This window comes from Parasteatoda tepidariorum, chromosome 2 (genome assembly GCF_043381705.1).
Source record: "Parasteatoda tepidariorum isolate YZ-2023 chromosome 2, CAS_Ptep_4.0, whole genome shotgun sequence".
NCBI classification, from domain to species: Eukaryota; Metazoa; Arthropoda; class Arachnida; order Araneae; family Theridiidae; genus Parasteatoda; species Parasteatoda tepidariorum.
The window spans coordinates 97936697-97950116 of record NC_092205.1 but is presented as its reverse complement, the minus strand read 5'-3'; the positions used below and the strand labels follow the sequence as shown (position 1 = coordinate 97950116).

Below are 13420 nucleotides of genomic sequence, written 5' to 3'. Positions count from 1 at the left end.
CAAAAGTTATCAATGGATTTACTGGACATTGTGGATTTTGATTCTCTTGGCACAAGACTCTGATCGCTCAAGCGATAAGTGTAATTCCTGACCCAGGCGAAGTGATCTAACACACGAATCAAATAAAGTGGGAATGACCCTTTAAATTGCATGTACTTTCTTACTCTACTACAAAAGCTGTAAGCAAAATTTGCAAGAGATTTGAAATTATTGTTAATTGGTTTCATGGACGAATTTCAAAATTCTTTTGATTTCGAATTTTGAATCTAATTTTTGAAGTTCCTATTCGAAATTATCTTAATTTGTTTTTTAGATTTGAAGTAATTAAAAATTATGGCGGAACTTATTGAATCTTCTTCTGATAGAGGTGTGTTTTTCTCTTTAAAAAAAAAATAGTTCTTTTATTTTATACATTGTTTGTTGTTCTTAGTATGTTATATTAATTATTTCAATTTAATGTACTTAGAGAAATATTAGGGGTTATTCTCTTATTATGCCCATATCAAGATATCCAACTACAGGAGTAAATACTTATTGATTCCTCTCCCCCTTTAAATCGTGGTGGAAATAATCAATTCCGAATGAGTGGAAATTGTATATTTGTTCCGGGGAAAATTCCGGTTAAAAATATTATTTTTTATCCTCTGAAAAGATTGCATTCCTAGATTTTTTTTTCATCTTGTGCAATTTTATTGTGATAAAGTATTTGTTTAGCACATTGTCCTTGCCAAATCACTCCTCTCTGAATGTTGCTGAGTATTCTCCTACAAAACATTGATTTTTATTAGTTTTTGCTGTAACGGAAGAATATTAATCTTCTCTACAAGGGTATGTTGAGAACTTATCCATATTGGGATCTGTTATGCCAACTACAGTCAAGGCAAACTATAGGTTTTAAACTTGTAAAAATCCTTTTTTTTTTATTTAAAAAAAAAAGCATGTAGAGATTTGCCAGAGGGTGGCTACTAGATATACTCTTCAGCGATTTATTATTTTTTTTAATATCTCGCAGACTGCCCCTGGAAGTTGCCAAAGCTTGGTGATTGTGATACAGAAATCTTCCCAATTTGTAAATATCATGTTATGGCTGACTTATTAATCTCTAGAAATATTTGATATTGTTTGTTTATGTATAAATTCAGTGATATGAGGTGCATGATTTGTTTTACATAGTGCAATAGGCTACTTCTTTTCAGGTTTTTATTCCTCCCTTCTCTAAAAAGTATAAAATTTTCTTATATTTCATTCAGTTCATGCTGCTTCAGGATCATCTTCTGAAAAGCCTTTTGAAAAGGAGTTTCAATTTTTGCATCCTAATGCAATAGATGAGACAAGAAGAAAGTAAACTTTTTCCTTGTTTAATTTGTATTGTAGAATATATATATATTTGCATTTTATTTTACAATGTTGCTTGAATTTGTGCATTTACTCATTATTTTTGTTTTAAGTATTTTTGTGTGACCCACAAATTTCATTTCAAATTGGCTTGTTATTATTTAGTTTAGTTTAGCTAGTAAATTTTAAAATGAAATGTTTTTACATCTGTTTGATGGAAGGAATTTTATTCAATAACCATTTTAAAATTAAATTAAAATATTATGCAGTCAGCATTATTAGTAAAAAGTAACTTTATTTTCAGAATTAATTGAGGAAAATAGATTAAATGATATCCCCTCTGTAATCTGAATGTTTTGATTATTCAAAGTAGGTCTTGATTAAATTATTTAGCATTAATCAGGGTTCTAATGTATACATTTTTAATCTATACATTGAATTTTCTATTGTATGATGCTAAGAGCATCTTTAATTTTCAATTGGTTAAGTTAAGTTTTACTTTTAAGTTTCACCTTTCTTGAGTTAGGTTTTAGAAGAAATTTTTCTCTGTAAAAAATATTTTGTTACTTTATTTATGATAAATGCAGCTGTTTTATTTAATTATGATACCTGTTATTGTAACAGCAATTTAATGTCTTCATCTGTGCTTTTTATTATAGCATATTTCTGTAAAGTATTTCTCTCATTAATTACATTTATGAGACAATTACAATATGCTATAATGACTGTGCTTGTTATTATAGCATATTTCTGTAAAGTATTTCTCTCATTAATCACTTATAAATAATTAGTAATTTTGCTCTGATAATTAATTTTTGTCAATTTATTTAAAAGCTATAGAGCACATCCTAAACAGTGGTCATCGTCAAGCTCCAACTCAATTTCTACTCAAATTCAAATGCACTGTGCTACTCCTCCACCGAACAGGATTATAATAGGAAATGAGACCTCAGTCTCTAAGTCATCAACTACACCTCAATCTTGTTTGAATACAAGAATATTAGGTAACCTTCTAAGTCTCCTGTTTTTTAACAAAGATTCCTATATTTTACGACTATCTTGTGTTTACATGTGTATTCTCGAATTTCTCTGTAGGTGTTGAAGAAATTTTTTAAAAAATTAATAAATTGGTGATAAAATATGTGCTAATGGCAAAAATACTTTTCTTATTCCTCAACAGATGGTGCTATTGCCAGTACTGCATTATGTTGAGTTTTTATAGTTTAAGTGTCTTTAAGTTATGGTTTAAAAAATCTTCGTTTTATTAAGATTTATATACATATTTTTTACTTTGCTTAATGTATGTGTTTATATTATTTCTAATTTAGACTTACTTGATTATGCATGATGTATCAAAACTTTGCTCATAGTCTGAAAAATGTCGCTAATAAAATCTCCGTTATTTTATTGTTACCTATGTATATAAATCAAAGGCTTTGCAAACTGTTTTTTTTAAATAGCGGGCACTGTTGGTCTCAGAAATGATAATACACTATTATTATAATAATACACTGTTATTATTCCATTGGTCTCAGAAATGCTGTAGTTGCTACTCAATTGGTACCTGTGGCTAAGCCACGAGAGTGGAGAAGTGTCATCCAACCATAAACCTGTTTATAGGGTGGGTTTTGTTCACGCAGAACAAATAACAAACAGAGAGAAAGTTACATCCATGCCTACAGTGGGATTTGAACCCATAACCACTGGCCAGTAGTTCAGTACAATAACCACTAGAACAGTGATCGGCACTTTACTGAATGTGTATGTTGTATATTTTTGGAACTTCATTTTTTAAATGGTACTAGCATACATACAAAGCTAAACCAAAATATATAAAATTCAATGAATGAGTAAAGTGAGTTCCAAAAAGAATTAGAAAAGCAGTTTTAATGTTTGCAAAGGCAGGTGTTTCCAAAAGAATATAGAAGACAGTCCAGCTCTCCGAAGTGATCACTGCTCTACCAGAAAAACAGCTTTAGCAAAGTGTCATCCGTGCATGTCATCTGAAACGGTTTATCTTAAATGTGATATCAGATATAATCAACACAAAGAAAGATCAGTACTGTTTATAAAAGTGCAAATACCATAGATAAAATGAGAAAACTTTTCTTCTCCTATTAAACTCTAGTTGTAAGAGCAACTTCTGCTGTATCCCTAAATGTTGTTTCATCCTTTATACCCAATGATTGGAGGGTCTGTAAAAGCAGAAAAAATTTCTTTGGTGTAACCCCCTAGTTAACTTTTACTGAACTTAAAAAAATAATTTTTAATTAAAGATTAACATAATAATTGGAATCACTAGTAATTGCTGGTGATTATTGATGTGTAAATGCCCTTTAACCAGCAAATATTATAAATTTCCAATTACATTTTATGATTATTAATAATGTTGTTAATGTAATACATTTTCATAAACTATTCATTTCACCCAACCTATTATTAATAACCCTCTCTGTATATCTGTATTAATGGGTCAAAGGTTAAATAAATCTTACAAAATTATTAATAGTCCTCCAATCGTTAGTTATTTTTAAATAACTGAATAATCACACTTGTGACTAACCCCTGGCCCAAGCCATTCAAGAAAATTCAGCAATCAGTGCACACATGAGGAAAATTTTCCATTTAAAAAGAAAAGTTAATTTAAATACTTCGTAGACATATGCCAGGCAATAAAAGTTATTATGGCAATTATAATTATTATTAAGTAAATGTGATGAATTTTTATTAAAGAGCCACTTTGTTTACTGTACTAATACATCTGAAAATATTTTTAGCTATTGTTGAAGGAAGAGGCAAAGCTAGAGGTGAAATTGGAATGGCGTGTATTGATGTAAAAAATCCAGTCTTAATTCTTTCTCAATTTGCTGATACCCCAGCTTATATTCGTCTTGCAGTACAACTCAATGTGTTTAATCCCTTGGAGGTTTGTATAATCTTTTCTTAAAAAAATCTTTTTTTTTTTTTTTTTTTTTTTTTTTTTTTTTTTTTTTTTTTTTTNTTTTTTTTTTTTTTTTTTTTTTTTGAGAAATCAACATTTTTACTTCTTTCAGTTAACACTAAAAGTTTTCATCACTTAAAGCAAGTACTGTATATCTCTCTCTAAGAATTTGATTTATTCAACTGTAAAAATTCTTTAGCTAAAAATATGTCTGAGTTTTGTGTGATTTGTTGACTTTTCTGATAATTTTAGGTAATTTTGTCAAGTACCATTCTAGAATCTGGGGCAAAAAGTAAACTTATTTGTAGAATTCAAGAGCTTTTTCCCGAAATCTCAATCGTTACCGTCCAGCGAAAATATTTCAATGAAACAAGAGGCCTGCAGTACATTCAAGAGCTTTGTGCACCAGAATATAAAGCTGTGGAAATTGAAGTTAGTCCTAAGTAAGTCACTTGTTTTTTGATTTCATGAATTTTTTTTCAAGTTGTGAAAATAATACTTATTAATTAGTACAGTTGACCTCAATATCTGAAGTAATAAAGATAGGACATACTTAGGCTGTTTGAAATACAGTCGAACTCGTTTATAACGAGCTCGGATTTAACGAGAACTCGGATTTAACGAGGGAAACGAGAATATTTGGTTGGATCAATGTTAAGTCTATGGAACAGAAGTCGCTTTTAACGAGTAAGACCCGGTTTTAGCGAGCAATATTTTTCTGTCTGGCAATCTTTTTTCTCATCTTTCTAGTCTTTCTGTCTTATCTTTTTTTCAAAATGATATGAAATGCGCGTGTTAAAAGTAAGCTGACAAACTATTTTAAATATGTAGATTAATGAAAAAAATAAATGTTTTGGTAAGAATCTTTTCCTTTATTTTTCTTTCCGTTTATATTTCCTTTCCTTTAAGACTGTAGCGCAACTAGAAATTTTTTGCTGGTTTGGGGGGAGGGGTTAGTTGTCACTAAATTAAGATAAATATTTAATTAAATTAATTAATGTAATTAAAGTAAGTAAGTATTAATTAAATTTTAAGTCAACTCAATCATTTGACCTCCCAAGCCCCTCCCCTCTTCTGGTTGCACGTCTGCCTTAAGGACCCGTTTATTACGAGCACTCGGGTTTAACGAGTACATGTTACGGTCCCTTTGTGCTCGTTATAAACGAGTTCGACTGTATTTGGATTATGAAGGTAATTTTGTTTTTTAATCTGTTTCTATCAACAAATTCTGAAATTCGAAGATTTTTAATGATAGTACTACCTTGCATTTAATTTTAATAATAATTTTAATTTAATTAACCCAAGACAAAATTTGTGATTCGACCATCAAGATATTTTGATGGTTTATGTTGGTTTCTTGTTGGCTCAACTCTATTTAATGGTAACCAACATCTAACAATTCCCATCATGTGGTGGTGGATTTTCTTGGGCCAACAAACTTCCATCATTTCATTTTGGAAGATGATATTTTATGATATGATGGTCAACCAACATGTAATGTAAAACATTCTTAGGACAAGATTTTCCATCATTTTATGATGGAAAATGTTGTTTTACTATCTTTCAAATCTCACACCAAACAGTCAATCTTACAAATATTGTTTTTCAATGTTTAAATGTTGTTAATGTTTTACAATAATGCATACAATTTTATAGTTTAATATAAAAATTTTAATGTAAAAAGAATTATTTTCTATTAAATCGGAATGTAGAATTTAATTTTGTTAAATAAATGAAAAGGCAGTTTATTTTTAAAAATACTAGTAATATTGCCTTACCTAACATTTTGTTTATCCTAGTCTTTAGCCAATTTAATTTAGTTCACTAATTTATACTCCTTTGGGAACTTTTTACCGATTCATTTCCCTTTATTTGCGGTATGATATTATATTTTTCTTACAGGTATAACATATTGTGCTTTCGTATAGCAGAAATTGTTGCTATAATGGTTATAGCAAACTAGACTGATAATAAGGAAAAGACTGATGAAACAAACAAAAAATTACAACTGCTTACATTCAATTCAAAATTACATTCTTTAAAAACTACCAGTTACATATTTTCCAACTTTATATGGTTTTGCCAGTTTTTCCTGATTTTTGTAAATATTATTTCTTGCTTGCTTTAATATTTAAATAAGTATTACTAAAATAAAAAAATTTAATTGTTATTCATTCAAATTTATCAATTTTACATAGTCGTGCAGCAGGGTTTGTGATTTTTTTCGATTTTTTTTAAAAAAATTTAAAAAATCAGATTTTTTTGCTTTAAATCGGATCTTTTAGATTTTTTATTCAAATACACTATAAGAACTTTGATTTATGATTTTAAAAAAAATTTATGAATGTTTAATCAAAATTAAATTAATATTAAAACTATATTATAACAACATTTAAGAAGCTCTAACTACCTAAAACAATTTTTCATTGTAATACATAGCTTTGAATGCATAGCATCCATTTTGAAATAGATGCAGGATTGAAATTTAAAGACTAATTGAAATAGAGAATTTAAACCCTATTTTTGCCATATTGGGGTAATTCCTTTTTCAGATAACCTCAAGCTTTAGAAGTATACATTTTCCACCAATGTAGATTTTAATTCCATTCTTTTTCAATCAAAAGGTAGAATTTTAATTAACATTATTTGTAATTTTTTTGTGAAGAAAATTCATGTTTATTAATTACTTTCTACGGCTATGCAAGTCTAAAGCATCAAGATGCAGTTTTCTACATGCAGAGGATTAAAGATAAACTTTAGTTTAATATGAATCAAAGATATATTTATTAGATCCAAATAAAGGGAGGAAAAAAGGTATTATAAAATTTTAATGAGTTCTGTAATAAAAGTGCCTCTTGTATAAGAGTACTTTTGTTAACAAGAAAAAGAAAGCATTTAACACTTAGATTCCTTTTTATTTCATTGGAATACATAAATTGATTTTCATTTTTTTACAAATTTTAAATTTTTCAAATTAATGGTTAAAACTTTTAAAAATATGCATCAACTTATATTTTTTCAAGCATGTGCAGAATCTTTAAAATATAAACAGCATTTGTTTTTAATTATCCCTTACAAAAATGAGACGTAAAGAATGTTATAATTACTTCTAAGGGTACTGCAAAAGTATTTTCAACAAGAAATATCTCTAAATAAGAACATCATCTTGTATTTTAATTAGTTACTAATTGAAAATTTTGGTATATTTCACAATATTTTTTTCAGTTATGATTTCATCATGGACGATTCTATGGTGGCTATGTTTTTGCCATCCATTCATTGTAGCAGATGTTATGATATATTGTGATTTTTGAAGATCTGCATTTATTAATTTACATGAGCATTTATATTAAAACATTTTTTGTTTATCTGGTAGGTATTATTGTTTAGCTGCAAGTGCTGCTTTGTTAAAATATGTTGAATTTAAACAAAATATGACTTACGCTTTGAATTCTTTGAAAATTATTTACTGTACCAGCGCAGACACTACCATGATAAGTAAGTATATTACTTGTTGTAACCTGGTTCTATTGTCTTTGTAGATCTTAAAGTGTTCCACAGAATTTTGGAGATCTAACCAATAGTTTTGTAAAGCTATTACAATGATTGGTTTATGCTTTTACCTACCTTACTGTAGCCATTTTTTTTTTCCTTTTGTAAAATGACTTAAATTGTTCAACAATTTTGAACAGCAAAAATTAAAATAAATTATTTTCTTGGGGACCACACTTATATTAAAAAATTTACTTATATGTAATGAATCGATTTTAGAAATATTTAGAAATCTGGGTTTTATGTATTGTTTGAAGCATTAAAACTGTAAACATTTCATATTTTATAACATGTTCATTGACTGTCAGCTTCAAACAAAAAATGCATAGTGTGGTTAAAAGCATTATGATTTTATTTACGACAGAACTATGTACAAAATTACTGTTGAAAGTGGATTAATATCATTCCATATAACCTTAAGTTATTCATACAAATTCTTAGAATTAGCACAGCATATATAGAAATTTCATTTCATAATCTTTTTATAAAAGTGCGAATTTTTTTAAAATTTGTGCATTATATTTGTTTTTATATTTTGTTTATATTTATTATATTTGTCGGTCCGGCACTGTTAAAATGTGACATTATGAAATAATTGTCAATTATCCCCCCAACCAGCAATTGATGTAAAAGGGTGATATGTTTTTTTATTGTTATTATTTCTAGTTTTGTTTTTTTGTTAGTGTTGTCGTAAAGTAGAATATTCATCACAATTACCAAAATTGCATAGTTGTATTGTAATTTCTTATTTAAATTCACTTATTTAAAAATGAAATTTTACAGAAACAAGTAAACACACTAGTGAAAATTTGTACTGACTAATAATATCCTAGTTACTGGTACTTTGAACTAGTGACTTAATTTTTATAATTTCCTTTATTGGATTAAGATTCAGAGAGCTTGGGGGTTAATCATTTTTTTTGGGGGGGAGGGGAGAGAATATTAGGCAGATTATCTCTGCTATGTTGCAAGAGAGCACTATTCTGCTGATAGAAATAATGTTTACTCCCTTATACAATGTTACCTCGATTATATGTTTTCCATCAGATTAGTTTTAAAAAAAACGCATGAAACGCTGAAGCATAAAATTAGGGTAAGAAAAGATCTGAGTATATTTTTAAAAAATTCATGCACTTATAAGATCAACTCCAATATTTTTTGCTCATTTTCATTACGAGCAAGCATTAAATCAGGTAATGAAGATATTAAAATGTAATGGAATCTTTACAGTCTATGTACATGTCATCGACTTTGGAAGATCTTAACACATGCAATTATATTTCCTAGGGCCAATGTTCTGGTTATCCAACCAGAAGTTTTATTATACCCATTTGTAATGTATTTTAGACTGCTCTGTCGAGTGCTGTAAGGGTTAAATTCGGAACATTTATGATATGCTTTAGAAGCATTTTTCAGGTCACCGAAATCAAGAAAAGAAATGCTAACCATTTGTTTAATGTAACGTTCTTTAAATGTTCAGGTAATCCCGAGATTCAAAGGCTCGCTGGAAGAAAATTTACTCACAAGTTTTACAATTTAAGCTCCCATACTTCCTTTAACCATCCTTCCCGTCCTTTGCCTATCTCGACACTCTTCCGATTTTGACGCAAGGGGGAATTCCTTTCTCACAGACAAAAGGACAATAAATAGAATAGAAAGAATGTCAGAAAAGCTAATAAATATATGAAATAGAATAGAAGGTAAGTCAAAGAGCTAATAAACAAACCTCTTCAAAAATAATGAAAAAGAAATAGAAAACCCAGAAAAACTTTGTGTGAGTTTTCAAGAAATAATAATTTTGATCTGTTAGAAAAAGGTATAAGGTGGTATTTTCTTAAAAAGGGTAATGTAAAATTCGGGAAAATGTAACATTTTCGGTGTAGGCAGTTTTTACGGGCCAGCAGAAAATAGGGTAGGTCACGCGCACTGTAAAACCGAGGTTCCACTGTATAATGTTGTCATTATGCAAAAGAACTGTCTCCAAAGATTTCTTTTACATTAACTTCATAAAATTTGTTAATGTAAACTGATGGAAGTTTCTCCTTTATGAGAAAACTCTCTATACTATAATAAGTTGCATTTTGAAATATATGCTCATATTTTTTATTATGTGATATGTCTGCATTCAATACTAACCACAATCCAACGTTTTAAGGGTTATGGGGTTGTTCTAAAACAACAAAAAACAAAAAAACTCTCATCAATAAAGACAAATACGTTTTCATCATTGCCATGAATGAATTCTGTAACTTCTTTCCATCCTCCTTTTTTTATGACCTACTATATTCTATGCATTTTTTGTTATAAATTATTAGACTCTGGATTTTTCTTTTCATGCATAACTTACGATTAAAGTACTATAGTGGACGCCCTGTATATGCGCATGAGTTATTAAAAATATATGCTTGCATAATAAACATAAAATATCTATAATTAAAAAAGCAAAATGATTAAAAAAGTTAAAGGTCGATACTAAAATTATAATTATATAGTGGACCAAAATCTTTTTATTCTTTGTATTAAAACTCATATTTTCTCTACTTAGAATATTAAATTTGTTTTTGAACTAAAAAATATGTAAAAGTATTTGTTGTATTTTGTTTTAAACTAATGATATTCTAATAGGTACAACAACAGCCCGCTGCCTGGAATTGGTGACCAATGAAATGGGAAGAAAGGAACATTGTTTCTATAGTGTTTTAAACCACACTCTCACTCCAGGCGGTGATCGCATGCTTAGAGCTAATATTTTACAGCCTCCTTGTGATTTTGACACCATAAATACACGTCTGGAATGCATATCTGAACTAATTCAAGAAGAAGAATTATTTTACAGCTTAAAGGTATGATTTCTGTCTTGTGTTTTGTGATAATGCAAGGATAGATCTAAAATGGGGCATATTTGTCAATAAATTCTCTCATCAAACTTATTCAGAGAATTCATCGGAATGCAGTACCAACTTGTTCTATCCATCTTAGTAGAAATCATTCCCATTACTGCCAATTTTTTTCAGTTGTTTCAAAAGAACTGTTTCAGGAGAATCTCGGGGTTTCCACGGGATAGGGTGATCAGGGAAAACTTGAAATTGTCAGGAAAATTTTATTTTAACTCGAAACCTGGAGTATTCCTATACCATCACTGGAAAATAACTAATCTTAAAATTGTTAGTCACAGTAATCAGTTATTGATATTCAAGTTAAATAATTCTAACATCTATTACAACTATTTGTTGAAAAAATTTCACATTTCATTCAAATTGAAATGTTCCCTTCCTTTAATAGTATTTTTTTTTTACATAGAAAATCTAATATTTCACATTCCAAATAAAAGAATGAAAGTTTTCTGATGAAAATATGGTATAAATTTTCGTTGAAATTTACCTGGAAAAGTTAGGGAATTTTTTTTTCTGAAATTGAACGGGAACACTGGAATCTTTGTTCCGGACAATTTTTGCTGAGGTTTCCAGGCTTGGAAGGAAAAAAAACAGGTAAAACTAACTTGTTCTAACCGTCTTGGTAGAAATCATGCTTATTACAGCCAATTTTTTTCAGTTGTTTTCAAAAAACTGTTTCAAGAGAATATTGTCCCAGACAATCTTTATTAAGGTTTCCAGACTTGGAAAAAAAACTTTTTTTTTTTTAAACAATATGTTGAATTAATTGAAATAAATTAAACTATTCCAACGTATTTCCCAATATTTAACTATAAATTCATGTTTTCAATAAATTAACAGGCAAAATAAACACTCAATATTTAAAACTCATTTTAGTAGTATATATGTTGAAAAGTGATCAGTATTTAATTAATATCATTATTTAGCTGTATGCAATTTATAATAATAGTATTAATTAAGTGTAATGAAATGTTCATTTCTTGTTTTATTTTTCTTAATTCATTTGTTTTTCATCTTTTGATGTATTACAATCTGAAGCAATACTATGACACTATATTGTATAGATTTTATAGTAACAAAAACTAAAAAATACTTGAAAATTATGAAATGACGAAAATGTACTAAAATAACTTGTGTTGCATATAAAGTAGTTCAATTATGTTTTAACACTGTTTAATAATAAGTAAAGTATAAACTACTTTTTTCATTCATTTAACCATAATGCAGCTTTATGTATATCAGAGTTTGTAGTTGTTCTCATATTTCTAATTTTTCTGGAAAAAAATATTTTGTCCTAATATTTCTGATTTGAGTTTGTTTAGAACCTTTCATTTTCTAAGAAAACTAATGTAGTTCTTAAAATAATCAGTTTCATTAATCAAAATATTTAGGATTTGCATCTATATTTTAATTAATAGTTCACTCAGATTCCTAAAATTGAGTAAATTTCCTTAAAAAAAACATTCTTAATACATTTTTGAACTTATTATTATTGCTTGCTTGACTATTTAAATAAGTATTACTAGTAAATAATGAAACAAGTCTCATTTATAAAAATCAGTTTAAAACTTTTCTTTTGATCTAAAATGTTCAGTTTATTTTCTTTCTGTATACCCTATTTAAATTAATTAAGAAATCTTTTAATTATCTTTGAATTAAATGCCCACTACTGATCGAAATTATGAGTAAACATAATACATAACATTGCAGATTCATTTAATGTCTATCATAACACTGGAAAATAATGCAGTTTTTCTATTTTGATGATTATGAAATTCTCTATGTATGAAATATTTAGTAAATCTTGAAATTATTTTGTAAAATCTACTAGATTTTTTTTTTTTTTTTTGTATCCATCTTACTAGCTATACTTACTCAATAAAAATTGCTCTATATATAGAAAGAGAGAATAGCTCAATATTAATGCTATAAATACTTCTTTACGTGAAAATAGTTTAAAACATAAAAATATGCATTAGAACCAAAAACGAACGAGTTTTCTCAATTTTGGTTTGCTTTAGGGATTGTAAAAGTATTTGTGGTATGGTGCTCCAAATTTTAAAAAAAAAATTTTGTCTTCCCCGATTTGGACTACTTGCTAAGTTCTGATTGAGCTCTGAAGTGAGAAAGTTTTCAGATCTTGTATTGAAGAATGTTTCCAACTGCATGCATTTTAATATCCTTTTTGCCCACATGCCAAAAAAATTGATTAAAGAGATGCCTTAATCAATATTTTACATGTGAGTTTTTTCTGACTTTCTTCCTTTTTATTGCAGTCCGTAATCAGCAAGTTTGTCGACACTGAGCAGTTCCTTTCATTGTGTGTACAAATTTCCAAGGAAGATAATGTTCGCAATTGTGAACAAAAAATTGCCAATGTCATAAATTTAAAATACTCTCTGGAACTTGTGAAGCCTTTGTCACATTGTCTTTCTTCCTATAAGAATACTCTATTCCAAACCTACTATGAAGTAAGTTTATTAATCCAAAAAGTATTACCTTCATTAAAAAAAAATCATTTCATTTGTCTTATTGTAGCTGAGGACTTCATACCTAATGTTGCAGAATTTCCAGTTCTGGCATTTGTGTATCTAAATTTTGACTAAGCAACCTGTTCTCTCTGTTCAGCATGTTTTTGTGAGTGAAAATCATTCTGTTTGCTCTATATTTAAAATTATTAATTGATTCTTGTTTTCCT

General features: G+C 28.2%; 1 protein-coding gene across 1 annotated transcript in view; it reads left to right on the top strand.

The window, feature by feature from the left end:
* LOC107449754 (mutS protein homolog 4) overlaps nucleotides 1-13420 on the top strand; it is a 50144-nt gene continuing 36724 nt past the window's right edge. Inside the window, exons 1-8 of the mRNA XM_071178069.1 lie at nucleotides 1-367; nucleotides 1251-1341; nucleotides 2170-2339; nucleotides 4113-4261; nucleotides 4529-4719; nucleotides 7653-7774; nucleotides 10454-10671; nucleotides 12999-13193. Coding sequence (XP_071034170.1) covers nucleotides 334-367; nucleotides 1251-1341; nucleotides 2170-2339; nucleotides 4113-4261; nucleotides 4529-4719; nucleotides 7653-7774; nucleotides 10454-10671; nucleotides 12999-13193 — 1170 coding nt within the window. The 5' untranslated portion in view covers nucleotides 1-333. The remainder of the gene's footprint in view (nucleotides 368-1250; nucleotides 1342-2169; nucleotides 2340-4112; nucleotides 4262-4528; nucleotides 4720-7652; nucleotides 7775-10453; nucleotides 10672-12998; nucleotides 13194-13420) is intronic.